Source organism: Thalassophryne amazonica, chromosome 8 (assembly GCF_902500255.1).
Source record: "Thalassophryne amazonica chromosome 8, fThaAma1.1, whole genome shotgun sequence".
NCBI lineage: Eukaryota > Metazoa > Chordata > Actinopteri > Batrachoidiformes > Batrachoididae > Thalassophryne > Thalassophryne amazonica.
The window spans coordinates 70666719-70686487 of record NC_047110.1 but is presented as its reverse complement, the minus strand read 5'-3'; the positions used below and the strand labels follow the sequence as shown (position 1 = coordinate 70686487).

General features: G+C 40.6%; 1 protein-coding gene across 1 annotated transcript in view; it reads right to left on the bottom strand.

Moving 5' to 3' along the window:
• Positions 1–230: 230 nt before the first annotated feature.
• Positions 231–19769, bottom strand: part of si:ch211-233h19.2 (uncharacterized protein LOC565175 homolog) — a 37361-nt gene continuing 17822 nt past the window's right edge. The window contains exons 7-22 of the mRNA XM_034176625.1: positions 19541–19693; positions 10814–10902; positions 10546–10726; positions 10326–10454; positions 9791–9881; positions 9598–9700; positions 9360–9497; positions 7419–7682; positions 7152–7325; positions 6879–7065; positions 4660–4756; positions 4469–4570; positions 4232–4358; positions 3758–3936; positions 3385–3553; positions 231–869 (exon numbers count right to left, since the gene is read on the bottom strand). Of these exons, the coding sequence (XP_034032516.1) occupies positions 801–869; positions 3385–3553; positions 3758–3936; positions 4232–4358; positions 4469–4570; positions 4660–4756; positions 6879–7065; positions 7152–7325; positions 7419–7682; positions 9360–9497; positions 9598–9700; positions 9791–9881; positions 10326–10454; positions 10546–10726; positions 10814–10902; positions 19541–19693 (2252 nt within the window). The 3' untranslated portion in view covers positions 231–800. The remainder of the gene's footprint in view (positions 870–3384; positions 3554–3757; positions 3937–4231; positions 4359–4468; positions 4571–4659; positions 4757–6878; positions 7066–7151; positions 7326–7418; positions 7683–9359; positions 9498–9597; positions 9701–9790; positions 9882–10325; positions 10455–10545; positions 10727–10813; positions 10903–19540; positions 19694–19769) is intronic.

Here is a 19769-nt window from a genome sequence, read left to right as displayed (position 1 = left end):
TGTAAATTAACAAAGACATTCAAAATTCAATGACTTTGAAATATTCATGTGTCCATCCCCTGACTTGTCTAAAGAAAACTGGCTGTAAAAGTGATTAATTATATGCGTCATACTAACAGGGGTCTATGCTGCAGCCATGCCACTCTTTGCACACCTGTTTATTTATTCATTCATTTTTAATAAATCTACTCAATTTCTCTGTAATGGATGTGAATCAAACACCTGTACATAACACATTGTGATTTATTTGATGTACAGTACATCAGTCTTATGACATCTTCACTTTCAGTTAAATAACAAAACCCTTCTCATTATAACATTCAAAACAAAATTTAAAAAAGGAAACCACAACACATGGACAAGGAAACATCAGATTCATACAGCCAGTTTATGAGTCTGTGCTCATCACAGCATAATAACATTGAACTAAAAATGAAATGACTGTGCAAAAGAAAATAGAATTTTTAAAACAAAGTCTATGGGAAAAAACTAAACATCTTAAATAGGTCCTCTTTACCTGAGCTTCTCTAACAGCCTTTATGACATCATTTGGCATTGTACATGCTTGTTGACAGTCCTCCACTTTGATTTGGACGGCTGTGTTGTACCGAGCTGTAAGGCCGCCGTGTTCCTGTTCTCTTGTCAACCTGGCTGCGGCTGCATGACGTGTGTGCACGTGTCAACACGCACACACGCACTTTGAATCTTCCAGGCTTGCAAAGCTCGTAAACATCATGTGTTAAAGGGGTGTCTTGGTGGGAAGTCTCTTTAGGGCGTGACCTTTTCCCCTCGCCGTCACTTTAGCTCCACACCAACGCTTTCGAGTGAGCTGAGTTTAACTGCATGTTTTCATAGCTGTCTCCGTTACGCTAAAGCCAGAGGGGAGAAAAAAAAAAAAAAAAGGCAAAATAAAAATGTATTTATAAAAATATACACATATACACACACACACACACACACATTGTGGAGTTTATTCAAAAGCACTTTCAGTGTCCAGAACCAACACAGACTGCTTAGAGACCTGTATGATTAAACTCAACATTGAATCAAACTTTTTGTTGGGGGGGGGGATCAAAATTACATCAAAAACATTTCAAAGTGAAAACAGATTTCAGTTTTGTGGTTTCAATTAAGGACCATGTCTGGAACAATTCCAGCAATTACCTCTCACCAAGGAAATAATGTTTTGACATGGACCTGTAAGTTTGTTGGTAGGGTTTCTCAACCAAAAAAAAAAAAAAAAAAAAAAAAAAAAAAGTGTAGCTAATCTCTTAGACATTTTGTGGAATGATCTGGATTCCCCCCATGGACACGTGGCAATTTTTTGACTTTCCATCAACAATTTTAATATCATGCATGGCGGTGTCACAGACCGAACGGTCCCCCCTAAAAATCCGCCTGCCTTCACTGCGCATGCGACATTTTTGACCACAGCAGCACGTCTGAGACGGAGTCTCTTCACCCAAAGCAAACAAATGGATTAATGGGATTATTAATCATCAAACCTCTTAAATCATTCTAAAGTCAGTTTTAAGCAGAAACTCAGCGAAACTCCGTGACGCTTTGAAATGACCGACACGCAGTGAACACCATCAGCTAACAGCTTGTGTAGCCACGGCGCTCTGATCGCTTCATCTGTCTTATTATGAAATAATGCTGAGTTTATGTGGAAATGATTGTTGTACAAAAGCTTCAAATATCTGTCGCTGAGACAGATGATGACTGGAGTGCAGTTTGAAGCAGAAACGAGGTGATAATCGGTGAACCGCGGCTAATGATGTATGCGCAGTGAAGGCAGGGCGGCCCAATTTTTAGAGGCGACCGTTCGGTCTGCGACACCAGGATACAGATGCGTCAATGAAAATATCCGTTTGGACAGAGGTGAGGTTAATGAAATTAATGTATTGACAGAAATAAAACTACAAGCCAACAGTAGTGTTAATCCAAACAATACAGTATCCTAATAATGGTTGGCCTTGGCATAAATACGTGCTGTTGGAGTTCCTTCCGAGTGGTCTTTGTAGAGTGTTTTCAAGTTTGTGTAGTCACAGTCAATTTACCAAAATTTACCAAATTTAATTAGGCAGATGTGTTCAACTGAAGTGTTTGTAATTAAATTTAAGTAGTTTTTCTCTCTGCTGCCTTACAATCTTTAATAGTCTGACTTTTATCTTAATGCTTTAACTTTGTTGTTAATGTAATTTGTAATTGCACTTTGTTTTGTTGTTTATTTTTAAATCACCGGTTTAAATGACCAGTGTTTTGCTGCTTTTATTCTTTTAATGCGTGAAGCTCTTTGAATGTTTGATTAAAGTGTTATAAAAATATGTTAAAAAAAAAACTCCAAACTCATTGGCAGACAATGAAAAACAGTAAATCAATGTTGAGGAGGTTATCCTCGAAGACTAAAGTAATTGGAATTATTGCCTTAGTGCATCAAATGTTTAGTTTTATGGCATCAAATAGAGCTTACTATCAGCCTCATCAGATCACAGAACCTTCACCTGACTGATATGAGCTTTCTTAGTGCCTTGTGGCAAAGTGAAAGAATTTTTTAAAAATTGAATCCACTGTATTTTAACTAATTTTTATAAATTTGCATATTTTCTACAATTTTATTCATGGAGTTATTTTTTGCTTTGTCTGTTTGTTTATTTACTTACTAGTTTGGGATGTCTTGTGACTTGCATACCGAAAAAAAACCCCACCACATTCGTTATTCATTACTATTAGTTATATTGGGCTTTCACAGGAATCAAAGCACTAAACAAAACAAATTCCAACAATAAAAGAATAAGTGCCAATAATAAAAGCACACAACAACAATGCACAAAAACCCAAATTAAAGTGCTGATAATACAGAAAAAGGTGCAACATACTCTGAAAAATACTGTAAATAAAACTTTCAAATGGTGCTTAGTAAATTTTGGAGTGTTTGTTCATGACTCAAAATACCTTTAAATCAACTCCATCACAGTGTGAAATTAACTCCATCACAATGGAAATGAATTACACTGGTCAACAAGATTTTTCTTGCATGGAGTTTTTCAGCGGATTTTGGGTAATTTGGTAGTGCTGAATCCGAATTTGGTGTTAGTTTTTGCCAATCACATCACATTATTGAGATATGAAAACATAATTCTTGTATCAAGCACTGAAGCAAAAGCTGCAGTCTCTCACACCTCTCTCACACCAATTTTTGCATAACCATCAATACGGAACATGCAGATTGCAAAAAAAAAACACACTGAACTCAGATTCGGTTCTCGAAATCCATGCAAGAAAAAAACCTTTTGCTGTTGACCAGTGTTATATGAGTGAATAACCTGAGCCTGTTTTCAGCATTGTACTATGAAGCAAAAAAACACAACGTGACCCTCTTACCTTGGATGCTATGGCTTTGATTTTTCCCATTAAAGAAGGCTTTGTGTACACAACCTCGTCCTCCATTTCTCCCTCGTTCTCTCCTTCCATCACAGCACAACTGTCAGCTCCGGGCATCTCGCACTCCTTGTTGGCAGACATCACCAGCCGAGAGTACTTATACTCCAACCTAACAGAAAGACGAGCGACAGTTTCCCTATAAATGCCAACACAAAGTCTGACAATGAGAAAAATGGCAGGAAGGAAAGGACTGAGCGATGGGAATTCTGTGCAAAGGAAACGAGTGGTACAGACTAAGACAAGGAGCGTGGAAGGATTGAGTAAAGAAATGAGATGGTACAGCAGAAAGAAAAGAACGTGGAGAATGCTGTACCTCTTGTTCTTCTTCCAAAAGCTACATGTGAGGGCAATGAGCAGCACTGCACAGAAGGCTCCCAGCCCTGCACCAAGCCGTACCCAGAAGTCCATGCTCTCACAGGGCAACATCTTAGTCTTAGGCAAGGACAGGCCTCCCGTACACAGCTTTGGCTCATTCCACAAATAGAGCACGTCCTGGACATGAACGCACAACATTTCTCAGAATGTCACGGAGCCAACAGATTCACCAGGCGCCATTTCTACTGTATTTCCCATTTCACCTCATCATTGTACAGGCAGAAAGTTTCAGAAGTACACGTTCACATTGACAAACAGCAGGAACAAGCTGATAGCTGCTACTGTACACGGCAGCTTTCTCATTTTCTGCTTTATTGCTACAAGCAGTAAGCGAAATGTGTAAAGCTACTGCCGTTAACCGTTTCCGTCTGTTCTTTTTCACACCTCATGAGCTGGATTAGACAGAACGCACCTGAAGCCCTCCCTTGCAGGCACCATCTATCCGGTGATAGTCTACGTCTGTGCACGTGGGACAAGCTGCAGAACTTTCCCACAAGAAATGAAAGGTGCAGCCATCGCATGTTCCGGCAGGACACTGACTGCAAGAACCAAACATAAGCAGTCATTTCTGCATAACACAACGTACAAAATTACATGTGGTGGCAAGACTAAATACGCATTAAAAAAAAAAAAGACAAAAACACAGTACCTGGGAACTGAGAGCTCTCCTTTAGCGCTTTTCTGTGGGTTACAACGAAGTGTCACAACTACACTCCGACCCAACTGACAAGACGAGGTTACCCCCAAAGAACTTATGAACAAAAAGACAACCAATAGACAACATAAGAGTCATGAATTGCTTTCCTTCAAGAAGTCATTTAAAAGAAAATTTTGAAATACCGATAATAAAAGTTGACATCAGGGACTTTCTTTGAGGTCTGGGGAAAGAACTCCGGTGTGGCTCTTATTCCTTCCATGGTCATCTTTACTGTTGCGCCTGTTAATAACAGAACAAATCCAGGTTTTCATCATGTCAGACTTTGCACTCATGCATCACTGGTGCTTTGAATAATTCTTTGCTTGTGTCACATCTCTTCTGTAACAACATTAAAAAGAAAGAAAAATAGAATTAAGTCTGGTAAATATCTTGCTGTTTTACTTTCCAACATTTTGCAACCAGCTGCAGCTGTCTGTCTGCATGTGTTGAGTATCTGCCAATACATTGCTCCAATGCACAGGACACATTACATGTACAATGAAGTCAATCCAGTATATATGTGTAGGACTTTTTTTTTTTTTTTTTTAATGTGCGTTCATGTTGAACAGATTACTGTGAAGGGTATGTGCAATCCTGCTGTATCTTGAACATAATGACAATAATACAACAACATGGTTTTGGAGGGCGGTATGCACTTTCAGAGGTCCGACGTTCATGCCCTGTCGCCCAAAATGACCTATATTCGCCTGAGTTAGACAAGGGCGAATATCGGTCATTTTGGGCGACTAGGCATGAACGGAGGGACTCAGAAAATGCAGACCGCAGGACAACAACATGTTATTTGCATTATTACAGTATCACTTTACTGAGATACACAACACGTAACGCGTACATAACAAGTTGGCTCACTTTAACTTTTGTCGTGTTGGCTGGCACGCGCTGCTCTCCAAATTCAGCAGTGCGTCCTCATCAAGCTGGCTGCGCTGTTCATTGCCGTACTATCCATGAGAAAATCAGCCGGAATATCCATACTGGGACCAACACACACACTTCTCGCCTTTTTATGTTTTCCTCTGCGGACAGTTCTTGGGCTGCGTGCTGTGACGTCATTTGTTAACGCACAGCAGGCGGGTATAGCCAGATAGCATCGATGTAAATCTACGATACCGGCCTAGCAACGGCTTGATAAAGTGATAATAAAAGATTATTAACTGAGCACGAGGTGTTGACAGTACAGACCTCGCTAACATTCGTCCCATGCGGAAAAACACAGAGGTCTGATATTCTCGTACATACCGAGCAAGAAAGGTCAATAATTTGTTTATATTATATATATATATATATATATATATATATATATATATATATATATAAATAAACACACACAAACCTACGGTATCGCCTGAATATGAAAGCTGCTGACAGTATTGGGCTTAGTCAGAAACCGGTTCACTTCACCTCCATGAAGAACTTGCTAAGAGGTGGTCCGGTCGTTAGCTGGTAAGCTTTCATCTGTGTTTTTTCTGATGCTGTTTAGATATTTAGGGAATATGTTCATGTCCGACTTGGCTTTTCTAATCGTGTTTTTAGTTTTCTGCTTTGTAACAAATGTGATATGCGTTCCGGACCAAATGTCATGGTAACCAGTCTGATATTTCCACATATCAGACCGGAAATCAGGCAATCAGAGTGCGCATAGCGTCGTAGCCATATAATAAAGGCATCACATCTTATCTTATGTATGTATGTCTATACATAAATGGCTCTAACCAATTCCAATTGATGTAGCACTGTACTGGTATTCACTTCAGAAAAAGGGGAGATGTGATGATTATGGGGTTTTACTTCTAGCCATAAAGTGCCTGTCATGTTAGTTTGAATGTGTTATGATAGAAGAAAAGATGGTAGAAGAAAACAAGACTTGATGGTACAAGCAAAAATTGACTGAGAACAGAAACTACAAGGAGTGAAAAGCAGCACAATAATGCGTGGGTTGATGCCACCAGAGAGCCCGACGCTAATAGACCATTTTCACAGGTACTGCCACGTGTTCAAGCAGCAATTTAAAGATCACAGGACTGGACTTGAAGCCAAGAACACCATCCATCAAAAGCACACCTGCTATGTATTTTAAGCAAAGCACAGAGTAGCATTAAGTGGCAGCTATCAGGTCCGTCAATGCATTTCTTACAAAATGGACTGTAGACAAATCAGATGTCTTTAAGGGGTGAAACACGTTTAATAAAACAGATACCAATCAGTTAAAGATGTGTCTTGACTGTCCAATCAAGACATATTTTTATACTGATCTTTGTGGCCAGCTCTGACTTTAACTCAAGTCAAATTCAGTTTTATGCACGAGACTCAGCAGTGCCCCTGTGTGTCACGCTTGCAAACAAACCAAGAAATCTGTCGGCCAAGCTGATAGACTGTGACGACAGTGCTGTGCGGAAGCCCCTCCCATTCGCTGGAATTATTGTTGACTGACAGATGAAGGTATTGACTGCGCCGGCTCCTTCGTCCTTCTCCCTTTGGGAGTCGGTGAGGGGTAGATCTGTTACATTGTCTGTGCAGACTGCCAAGTGAGCCTTCAGAAACAGAGACAAAATCTCACCAAAATGCAGCATTCACTGGGTGACTGAGTGCGCATGAATGTGCACTTCATTGGTCCCACCTGTCCTCCACACAGGCTGATGTTGAACTGGTGGAAGTACTTTGTTCCTTTGGAGGTAAAGCTTGGCCCATTCATCAAAGACCCCACAGATCCAATTCGGCTGAAGTCAAAGGTCAGAGTGACATTGCCCTCTGTATGCTTGAAGTGGCAGTCGCTGAAGCACAAACTGTGATCCTGAAAAGACGGAAATTACAAGTTGCACATCATATGAGCAGCATTTGTGGAAACCTACTTGTTTGATATCTTTTTACACAGTTGACAGCAAACCTTGTCGCTCTTGCTGCCCGGTCCACAAGGCCTGCAGGCATCTGATCCTTGCGGGGCATGAGAGAGGAGGTAGGTGTCCTCCGGACACTCAGTGCACTGGTTGGTCTGTGTGTCTATGTAGTGTCCGGGAGGACACGGTACGCACGCAGAGTTGGAGGACCGGGAACTCTGTGCACAAGCTTGGCACCCAGAGGACACACCATCCACAGCGTTACTCACAGAGATAGAGAAAATGCGCGCCGTGTCGTGTACATAGTGTCGCACCTTGAAGACACACAGAAACAAGGAGAAAATGATTTTCATTCCATTCAAGTTTGTGCTGCATTTTGGGAAATTTCCATCAATGCCCCATCTCAAAATGTTGAACGCAAGAGGGTAAAAAAAAGAACATTGCTAGGTGTGCCTTTGGATCCAGATCCACACTAATGGACTGTGAGTGATACAAAGGGTTTCTGGAGAAAACACAGCTCCACCGGCATTGATAATTAAACAGGTGTCTAATGACCAGTGTTGCTACAGTTACTTTGAAAAAGTAATCCAATTAGTGATTACTCCTTGAAAAAGTAACTTAGTCACTTTGCTGATTACTCAAATTTAAAAGTAACTAAGTTAGATTACTAGTTACTTTCAGCAGCTACTGACAACACCCCCCTGCCGCCTCAACATGAAAATAACCTGTTTTGCCAATACTCACTTTATAGTCACCCTTTCTTGACTTCAATGAATGTAAATACTTGTTTTATAATAAATATATAAATTTCTGTGTGGATTGGGAGGTCTGGGCGGCTTTGCCTGAGCTGCTGCCCCCGCGACCCGACTCCGGATAAAGCGGAAGAAAATGGATGGATGGATGGATGGATAAAATAAAATAAAGACATCTTTCTTGACCTCATATTTAACTGTTGACAGCACTGTAATGGTATTTCTAACCAACACTGTTTAGAAATGTAACATTTAAATTCTTTCTAAACATTTTAGTTGTTGAAATTATTATTATTGTAAGTAATATTAGTCATAGTAGAAGTATGAAAAAATGTCTTCAAAAGTGGATCTTTAATCTAGGGCTGTTGTGGGGAGCCATGTCTCACCTCACCCCCACCCATGTCCCCTTTCCGTGTGGATTCGCCCCAGACTTGACTTTGAGCAGAAGAATAGATAATGTTTATTTATGCAGGAAACAAGCACATTGACAGGTAAGAAAGTTTTATCAGCATGTTTTATGTCATGTCCTCCTCAGAAAGAAACACAAAAAGCATTAGTATTACTTAGTTTAGTTTTTAGTGAGGAGACACACCAGCATAGAGTTTTAAAGGAAAAAAAAAAAAAAAAAAAAACATAAAAATGTCTTTGTACAGCCATAGCTCTGAGCATCACCGCACTTCGAGAGACAGCCGTTTTTTCAACTCGGAGCTGCTGCACAGTGGATACGGCTCTGTGCTTCCAGCTCGCTGAAAGTGGGCGAAGTGGGCAGTTCAACTGAAAGCTGACCTCCCCCTGCTCACAGGCCAGTTTTAATGCTGCGATCGACCCACAATACAAAAATAACAGCAATGCATAGTGACCTGGAGAAGTAACTTTAATCTGATTGCGGATGTGGAAAGATTAACTCGCTACTAAAGAAAGCGGTCAAATTAGAGTAGCACGTTACTGGCATCACTACTAAAGACACACCCACACCCTTTACCATATGGCACTGAAACAGGTTACCTCTTTAGTACAGTTAACTTTATAATGACTAATCAGTCCTACCTGTGCTTATACATTAATCCAATAGATGAAGTTGAGCCTCATACAAAGGCAACAATCATCACCGCGAGGAGATTGAGAAGCAGGAGGTTAAGCCAGAGTCAGTGCATTAATTAGATTCCTAAAATTATTTTCTATGTGCATTTTTATTTCTTATTCATTTAACATGTCAGTATTTTAAGAAGTCATACTTACATCTGAAGGTTGGTTTGTCCTCTGGAAGGCCCATGTGTATGAAACGGAGGCATTGGTCGTCACGATGTGGGAGTAAGTCTGTCGCGTCTTGGTACCATTCCACCACTCCACCACTGTGGTAGCCTTCCTGTTTATATCCTTAAAACACAGTCACCGCTCAGTGGCCGTCAGCCCTATTTCATCCCCAACATCTAAAACAATGTCTGAAGCAGCAAATGTGATTGAGAAGGAATCTCACCATCATGAAGAAGAGTTCACAGGTCGCAGTGCACGAAGTTTCAAACTCAAATTGAATACGGCCAAATTCTGTCCCCGTGTGGTGTGACATGGACGTCGGGAGTCTGATGTATACAAATATGAAGTGGCAGATTTGATGCACCAGAAGAAAACAAAATGCAGCGACAATGAGGAAAACATACAGAAACACCTACTTGAAGCCAGGAATATGGATGCTGAGGATGAGGTAGTCGTTGTCCGAGGTTCCTGCCCCACTCCGGATGTGATCTCTCGCGACTTCCCAGCCTCATGGAGAAAAGAAATTGATGGCTATTATTAAGGAGAAATCTTTTGACTGAGAGAACTTGAGCTAAACTCAAAATAAGCCTTATATTTAGCTTGACCACGTACTTATAGGCTATGAAAACAGACGCATCATGTACTTGCTCCAACACGTTCAAGCAATATTTTTGTTAAATCCCTTGAACTACAGCCGTAAGTCTACACTACAAGCACATTTTGTTTTATTTCAGCTCCATTGTGGTCGTGTACAGACAAAGTTACAATAAATAAACGTATAAAATAATAATTTTATGTGGTGGCCCAGTGGTTAGTGCACTTGGATTGTGTACAGAAGGTTCCTATTATTATTATTGTTGTGCTGCTGTCCAAATACTTATCAACCCAAATGGATCTCCTGTCCCACTCTACTATGACATCACTTGCTAAAATTAGATAAGTACTACCCACCATTCATATTGTCACATTTAGCGTTTCCTACGTTGAAACAGGATGTCTTCATGTTAGCAGGAAGAACATTCCACCATTTATATTCATAACCCAGCGTGGGCTCGGTGCCCGCCGGACATCGCTGACATGCTGTTTGATGGACAGAATCAAAAACATGAGATAACCTACACAGAGCATCGACCGAAATAAAATGGCTGATGGTCACAAGAAATACAAGCACCTTTCAGCCCATCAGAATAGGTCCCAGGTGGGCAGGGTGAACAGGTGGCTGTGTCATTGTTATAGAAACCAGGGTTACAAGGCGGGCAGCGGTCTCGTTTCCCACTTGAAGGTAACACCTCAGCTCTAGGGACGCCTTCCAGACAGACCTTTGGCTCGATCCACTTATAAACAACCTGCGTCTGAGAGAGTAGAAGAGAAAGTACAGCTGATGGGACAGAAGAGTGATCAAAAGCTGCGATTGAGTTTGGGGCCAAAATATCTCTCACCTTTCCTTCATGGTCACATGGCGTATGGAGCTGGAAATAGTCCTTCATAGAACACGGAGGTCTGTTCTTACACACAGCTGATCCCTCGGCTGGCCGGAGTCGATAAACCAAATAGTGGAAGAACAGCAAAAAAAAAAAAAAAAAAATTGTTTTCTAATCCTGCAAATAGCACTTCCAAGTCAGAGCTCACCTTCTCCATCTCTAATCACAGGTGCAACAGTGCCTCCTACTGGCATGTGGTATTAGGCTTGTAAATTATCTTCCAATGGTAAACAATGATTTTAAAAGAACAGTAGAGTTGGTGAGCTTGAAATGGATCGTTTGTTGGTATAATGCAAGTCAAGTGTGGGAGCATGTGCTGGATGTTGCCACATCAAACATCATGGAGCGACGTTGGGTCCTGGATGGCAGCCACTCAGGTGGACAACTGGTCCATCCCCACCTCTCAAAAGTACCCATCTATCCGCCACAGGTGAAACACGGGAGTCCCATTGGACTTCTCCTGCCATTGGTGCAACCAACAATGAGGCATGAGCGTGCTGGCTCACGCTCAGAGAAACACGCTACACGGCCAAGGGATTACAGCTGATGCTCCCTCATAAAGCAAGCGATACTCCTCATCTGAATCTCACAATGTAAGACACTCTGTGCACTGTCATTTGATGCAAAGTCATTCTGGCAATACCCAACGGTTATGACGCATTAAAACTCAAACCAGTAAGCAGAAAAAATGCACAGAGAAATCCAAAAAAAAATTATTTTTTTTTGATGAGCCAAAATGCAACTCACCAAAACGACCCCCCTAAAAATGTATTTGTTTTGCAGGAGTTTAGGTTATTGTGGTCCGGGCACCTGGTGAAGATGCCCCCTGGTCATCTCTCTGTGGAGGTCTTCCAGGTACATCCAACTGAGTGGAGGCCCAGGGGAAGACCCAGAACATACTGGAGGTATTATAATTCCAAGCTGGCTTGGGCACATCTTGGGATCCCCGGGGCGAGTTACAGGAGTTGGCCAAGGATAGGGAAGTGTGGGATGAGCTGCTTAGTCGACCAAGGACAAGTGGCAGAAAATTAACATACGAATGAGTGCTGAATGCTTGACAGAATGTTTTGGTGGGCAATTAAGAATTTATTGCACAAAAGGACAACCTAAAATCAACCTTTAGGGCATCAGGCTGAAGCTAAAGTTTGCTTTTCATTCTGCATTGCCATGTTTTATACTTTTGGACATGCCGTGTACAGCAAAAGAAAGCAACTACAAAAATTGTTTTTTAAAAATATAAACTGCTGCAGCAGAACAAGGGGGACTTGATTTGTCTAATGTCATGCTACATTTTAGGCACAATAATTCATGTGTACAGTGTCATCGAAGTAATTTTCGATGAGATGTTTACACATGTAATTTTGTCATGAAGTATTTGATGGCCTTACAGACCATCTCTGTCTGCCACTGACCTCTTTAACCGTTACCATGTTTGATATGTCAAACGTTTGGGCCTGTGCACTGCCTCCTAGTGGATGTCTTGCTTAGCATCCATGCCAATGTGAAGGACGCATGCAAGCATGTGGGTAGTAACAGTAACATGGTTTTAAATGCATGGACAGATCTACATACATAAATGAGCTATGAATTGTTACTAAGGTCAAAAGAGTACATACGCAGACACAAACACAGAAATATCCAAGTGTGTCAACCGCATGTACAGCATACTAGGTACATAGTGGCAGAACACAATGCTGACTCAATTTACAGTAAGACGTGTAAAGACGCAAATGTGCAAGACTAATTGGTTTTTGCTAATGCACATTACAAAAAGGTACTTCAGCACAGAAGTACCGCAACACAATCACTTTTTGAGGAAAGATCAGAGGAAGCCAAAAGACATCATCAGTTGCCTTCTGACAGCAGACTGCAGCCAGAGAGTCATAAAATATGCACTTAAGAGCAGTGAGTTAAATATCTAATGTGTTCTGAACACTCAGACAGTATCACCTCCATGGAAGACAGCGTGTATTTTTTTTACCTCAGAAACAGCTAAAAATCAATATAATTCCAGAATACAAATATTTTTTCATTATGGTTAAATATTAGAATCAGTGCAGCAGATAAGAGAATATTTATAGAGGCATCCTTCAAATTGTGATGCAAGCACCAAATTTTGAACAAATACTCAGACTGTGTTTACACATAACGACAACAATTCACGAATGCCATGAAGTACACATTCTTGGCCGCTGATCACGAATGTGATGATTCGGGGCAGAGGCATCAGGTGTCCTCAGGAACTGCTGCAACCTGTTACCACGCGTTACGATTAATGGCACGTGTTGTTGGAGAATTATCAGGAACCATTACACACGGTCAAGAATAGTGTTCCGCGTTGTTCTGTCACGTTGTGAATGAGGTGAATTGTCTCCACACACACCCATATTCATCCAACCGAATTCAGATCGCTCCAGTTTTTCAGAAGACCTTTGTGACTGCATGCGTAGTTGGGCTCTGTGCCATGGAGTGGTGCAGAGAGGAGGAGGAGGAGGACAGAGCCAGATGTGTGGCTTCATGCGGCTCTCGTCTCGCGCATTTTCCCAAACATCAGGCACATGCAGCAGGTGGAACACCTGCAGGAGCATCCTGAGGAGCTTCAACAGGAACTGTGGAACGACATTTGGAGCCGAGTTTAATTGTGCGCACGTGACAGAAAACTGATTAGTTGTGGCGCACAGTGAAATGTGACGCCGCGTTACAAGTCGTGTCAAAACTTGACAGTTTCCATGTCACTTCGTAATAACGCGTGACAGTTTGAGCTCCAAGAATCATCACAGGAACCACTATGAACGTTGTCACATTCTATTAAGGATCAATACTCATCAAGATGAATCAATACGCTCAGTTGCGACCTCCACGACGTGAGACGAAATGAGGGTGATGTGTGACATTCGTGGAAGATTTTTTGACAGGCAAAAACATTCTCCATGAATATCACGCACCAACACGCACTATTAAGAAACCTATTCAGATGCGTTAAGTCACATTAAGAATGTCAGGAATGTGTCACGAATGACAGAAAAATGACATTCGTAACGCGTCTTGGTTATGTGTAAACGCACCTTTAGGCATTACTCTTTTGAAAAAGCAGAGTGTCCACTTGAATGTTCAGTAGACGGCCTGGTAGGGGTCAGTTGAAGAATTACACAGGAGTCACAGTTACACAGTTTCACTTTAAGAGCCGGGTAAATTCAAGGATCACAAACAAAAAGAACGCATGAAAAATGAATGAATAAAAAAAAAAAAAAAAACCCAAACACTGTCATCATCTTTCAAAAGCAGTAAAACACAATATTAGAAGTCACAGTTTATCTCGGTATTATATACATCATCATTTACGAACTAAAAGCTGCTGCTTTTTTTTCGCACAATTTGAACCCTACAGCTTAAACAACCGAAATACGTCCATTAATGCATTGATTGGCAGAATAAAAGACACAATGTAAATATCAATTCTTACCTGTTAGTTTCAGTGGGGTTCATTAAATTATGAAGAAATAATCCGCATAAAGCGTCCTGATTATGCAAAACGGTGTCTAAGAAAAGTCCCTCTGTAACACAGCTGCGCCATGAGGACTCCTCTCTGCCACCGAGTCTTGGCGATTAAATTATGCCGTCAGCCATAAAGAAATAAAATAAAATAATGTTAAAATTAGCCCGTTTTGTTTCTGCATCAAGCAAACGGTTAACCATGGAAATACAGACCTGGAATGGACGTGTACACCCCAATCTATTAGCGTCGCTCAAGACAGGGTGGCGCCATTATTAAGGGTGGAGATGTGCATATCATAAATAATAAACTGACCGCTTTTTTCACACTAGCGTTGCTATTTCCTAACGGATTTTAATAAGTGTAGGCTTGTTTTAAAGCCATTTGAAAGCTCTTTCCAATGAACCTATGCATGTGTGGGTGAAAAAAAAAAACATATGTAAAATGCAGAAATTTGGGGAAATTCTGACAAACTGTGCTGCTTTTCTCACTCTATTGTCGCTATTTGTTAACAGATTTTAATAAAAGTAGGCTTGTTTTAAAGCCCCTTAATCTTTCTAATGAACCCATACGTGTCTGGGTAGAAAAAAAATGTTTTATGTAAAGTGTGGAAAATTGGGGGAAAATATGCCATTCTGTTCATTTACTGTGATGGTTTTTTCCTGTCATAATTCTCAATGGATTTTTAGAAATGAAGCCTTGTAAGTTGTATTCAAGCCGATTAAAAGCTCTAATGAACCCATACATGCCTGGATAAACAATCCTTATGTATTAAAATATAAATCTGAAGTATGCCTTACCATTGTGGTCATTTACCTTGCTGCTTTTTCCACTGTAATATTTTGCTAGTCTTTTAATGACAACAACATATATATGATTTTTACTAACATTTTATTCCAAGTAGATATAAAGCCATTCAGAATTTATGACTTTTGACCCTCAGTCAGGGTAAAAAGTACCTCCTCCATCCCTATACCAACCACACTGTTAAAATGTAAATGCCACCTGTGACCACCATGTAGATATCATATTAAACAACTGCAAGTATGTGTGTGTGTGTATATATATATTTTTTTTTTTCCATATTTGTATGCATGTGGCATGTGAACGCAGCTTAATGAAAAGAACTTATGGCGTTGATTTATAGTCTCAGTATATCAATATTAAATTGTGATATAACGGCTTTAAAATAGACATTTGTTTTCAAAAAAAGTACTGATAAGTATATAAAAAGTAAACTGGAAGTATACTTGAAACACACTTGCATGTACTACTTTTTGGTAAGGGATATCATTACTTTACATTGTACAGTTCATGGTGAAGCACCAGCTGCCTTTTTTCCTCTCATTTCGCTTCTGTTTAACAGGTGCCATAACTGGCACAAGGCGCTCTGTCCACCCTTAGTAATGGCCGCCATGCAGCACGCTGCTAGTCACGTAACGTCCATTCCAGGTCTATAGTTCCATGCGGTTAACACTCACTGTAACATCAAATGAACCTGAACTACACTACCCACAATGCTCCCTGCGTCGACCGGCCAATCACATTTTGTGCTTAATTATGACATCAGCAAAGACAGCCACAAACACACAACAGATGGACGGACTAAAATGTTTGATTTTAGGGTTTACAAATATTTGACTGTTCAACTTTGCTCACTTTACAAGCAAAAAAAAAAGTTAGCAGACTGAAACTTATTGGAACTAAATTTATCGAAAGATAATTGGTCCGCTGATGGCTTTGAAAGTTGTCTGAAAAGCTAATCCACTAGCAAAAACATTATCTTTGATAATTATCGGTTATTGGATTAGCTGAACTGTGCCCACCACTGTCTATGACTGAACTGTATGGAGTTATGACGTAAAAAAAAAAAAAATAAAAAACATAAAATTGCAAAAATAATGAGAAAGGTCAGTTTGTTTGTACAGGGTCCATAGTTAAAGTTACTCCAATTGTGGTGAAACATGGTGCAAATTATTGGTTGTGCTAATAATCAATCAATCAATCAATTTTTTTATATAGCGCCAAATCACAACAAACAGTTGCCCCAAGGCGCTTTATATTGTAAGGCAAGGCCATACAATAATTATGTAAAACCCCAACGGTCAAAACGACCCCCTGTGAGCAAGCACTTGGCTACAGTGGGAAGGAAAAACTCCCTTTTAACAGGAAGAAACCTCCAGCAGAACCAGGCTCAGGGAGGGGCAGTCTTCTGCTGGGACTGGTTGGGGCTGAGGGAGAGAACCAGGAAAAAGACATGCTGTGGAGGGGAGCAGAGATCGATCACTAATGATTAAATGCAGAGTGGTGCAATAGGATTAATAGGATTAATAAATGGAATAGTTTTGACTGTGTTGAATGTTTGGTCTCCAGAATGAAGGTTAAACAACGTCGACGTCCATTGGATTCTACAACATGACACGTTACCCTGTAACATGATAACTAAGCATGACACATAATACAAACTTTTCCTTTTTAAAACCCTATTAACTCAACCAATAATCTGCATTAATTTATTCCAAAATCAGAGCAAGTTTAACTTTTGACCCCTGTACAAACTGAAATTGACCTTTGTCACCGTTCTTGCTGTTTTTACCCCATAACATTCAGTCACAGATAGTCCAAACCATATTTTTTTGGAATATCTGTGATCAGACAAATAACGTGGTATAGTTTTCAATATGATTTGAGCATCTTTTCATTTTGACCCCTGTGTAATTCTTCAATTGACCCCTACCTGATTACCTACTGGAAATTCAAGTGAACATCCTGCCTTTTCAAAAGGGTAATGTCTAAGGTGTATTTGTGCCAAGTTTGGTGCTTGCATCATCATTTGAACAATTTTTTTCAGTTATCCGCTGCACTAAATAGATCTACTCAATAAGAACTGATTTGAAGTCAGCCAGTGTCTGTTATTATAACAGAACATTCACTACCTTCTCGTATACCTTGATTTTGATAAATCTGTATAACTGAAGGTCATATAGCAAGTGATAACATTAAAACAAATAAGCTTGAGGTGTTGGTGGGTAATTTAAGTGTTCGTGCCACAGCTGGCGGTACCACATTCTTTGCGAGTCATATTTGAACACCCTGCGGTTTTGCAAGTTCTCCCACTTAGAAATCATGGAGGGGTCTGAAATTTTCATCTTAGGTGCATGTCCACTGTGAGAGACATAATCTAAAAAAAAAAAAAAAAATCCATAAATCACAATGTATGATTTTTTAATAATTGATTTGTATGTTACTGCTGCAAATAAGTATTTGAACACCTACCAACCAACAAGAATTCTGGCTCACACAGACCTGCTAATTTTTCTTTAAGAAGCCCTCTTATTCTGCAGTCTTTACCTGTATTAATTGCACCTGTTTGAACTTGTTACCTGTATAAAAAGACACCTGTTCACACACTCAATCACACTCCAACTTGTCTACCATAGCCAAGACCAAAGAGCTGTCCAAGGACACCAGGGACAAAACTGTAGACCTGCACAAGGCTGGGATGGACTACAGGACAGCAGGCAAGCAGCTTGGTAGAAGACAACAACTGTTATGATTATTTATTAGAAAGTGGAAGAAACATAAGATGACTGTCAGTCTCCCTCGGTCTGGGATTCCATGCAAGAGCTCACTTTGTGTTGTAAGGATGATTCTGAGAAAGCACAGAACTACACAGGAGGACCTGGTCAATGACCTGAAGAATGCTGGGACCACAGTCACAAAGATTACATTAGTAACACATGATGCTGTCATGGTTTAAAATGCTGGAGGGCAGCAAGATCCCCCTGCTCAAGCCAGCACATGTCCAGGCCCGTTTGAAGTTCACCAGTGACCATCTGGATGATCCAGAGGAGGCATGGGAGAAGGTCATGTGGTCAGATGAGACCAGAACAGAGCTTTTTGGAATCAACTCCGCTTACCATGTTTAGAGGATGAGAGCAACCCCGAGAAAACCATCCCAACCGTGACGCATGGGGGTGGAAACATCATACTCTGGGGGTGCTCTTCTGCAAAGGAGAAGAAGCATTTCAAGGTCCTGGAGTGGCCTGGCCAGTCTCCAGACCTGAACTCAATAGAAAATCTTTGGAGGGAGCTGAAACTCCAAGCCTGAAATATCTAGAGAAGATCTGTATGGATGAGTGGACCAAAATCCCTGCTGCAGTGTGTGCAAACCTGGTCAAAAACTACAGGAAACGTTTGGCCTCTAACTGCAAACAAAGGCTACTGTACCAAATATTAACACTGATTTTCACAGGTGTTCAAATACTTATTTGCGGCAGTAACATACAAATAAATTATTTAAAAAAAAAAAAAAAAAAAAAAATCACATTGTGATTTTTTTTTTTTTTTTTTTTTTTTTTTTTTTTAAGATTATGTCTCACAGTGGACATGCACCTAAGATGAAAATTTCAGACCCCTCCATGATTTCTAAGTGGGAGAACTTGCAAAATCGCAGGGTGTTCAAATACTTATTTTCCTCACTGTATGTCCAGAGGTTGACCCCCAAAAGATGCTTAAAGAATTCATTTTGGAAAACACCAAGGAATTTGATTTTTAACCTAATTTGGATCACATGTGGCCCACACTTTGGTGGATTACAGGAATGCCCTGACATGGTCATCCAGAGGGTCCAAACTCCATCCATTTGTCAGACTGCCACAGCCCTTAATGTTTTAATGCTCACAGGTATGAGTACCCAATTTGCAAAATGTTAGGTGCTACAGGATACAAGAAAAATACAAGAGCACACACCATCTGCCAAAATATGCTCTGGGAACAAGCCTTCTGCAGAGAACGAATCAGCATGTTTCTTCATCTAAGGCATAGGTGTCAAACTGATTCCAGAAAGGGTCAAGAGGGTGCAGGTTTTCTTTGTAACCACCAACTCCAGCAGGTGATTTCACTGATGAACTCTTCCCATCTGCTCAAAGTGATGTTCATCAGTGAAATCACCTGCTGGAGTTGGTGGTTACAAAGAAAACCTGCACCCTCTTGGCCCTTTCTGGAATCAGTTTGACACCTATGATCTAAGGTTTGACTAATGACTAATGTGACTGAAAATAAGACATGTTCTCCATCAACCCTCTGGAAGTCTTTCTCCCTCGACACTGCCAGCAATTACACTTTCATTATGTTGTTCCAAAGACTCCTCGTCGATGTGAAACTAAGCATCTGCTACAGTGTGTACTTACATGCATAATGTGTGGACTTGTTACAGGGGGTGCATGAGCTGGCACCATGACCAGAATAGGTGTCCCGAGGACATTGCTGACATGTGGATGAGCCTGGAGCTCGACTGAAAGTGCCTGGCTTACACGGGAAACACTCAGACGTGTAGGCAACTCCTGATGACAGATGGGGAAAATAATAAATACTTAATAGATTGCATAAATTTTCCCCATTCGTGTACGACTTATGACA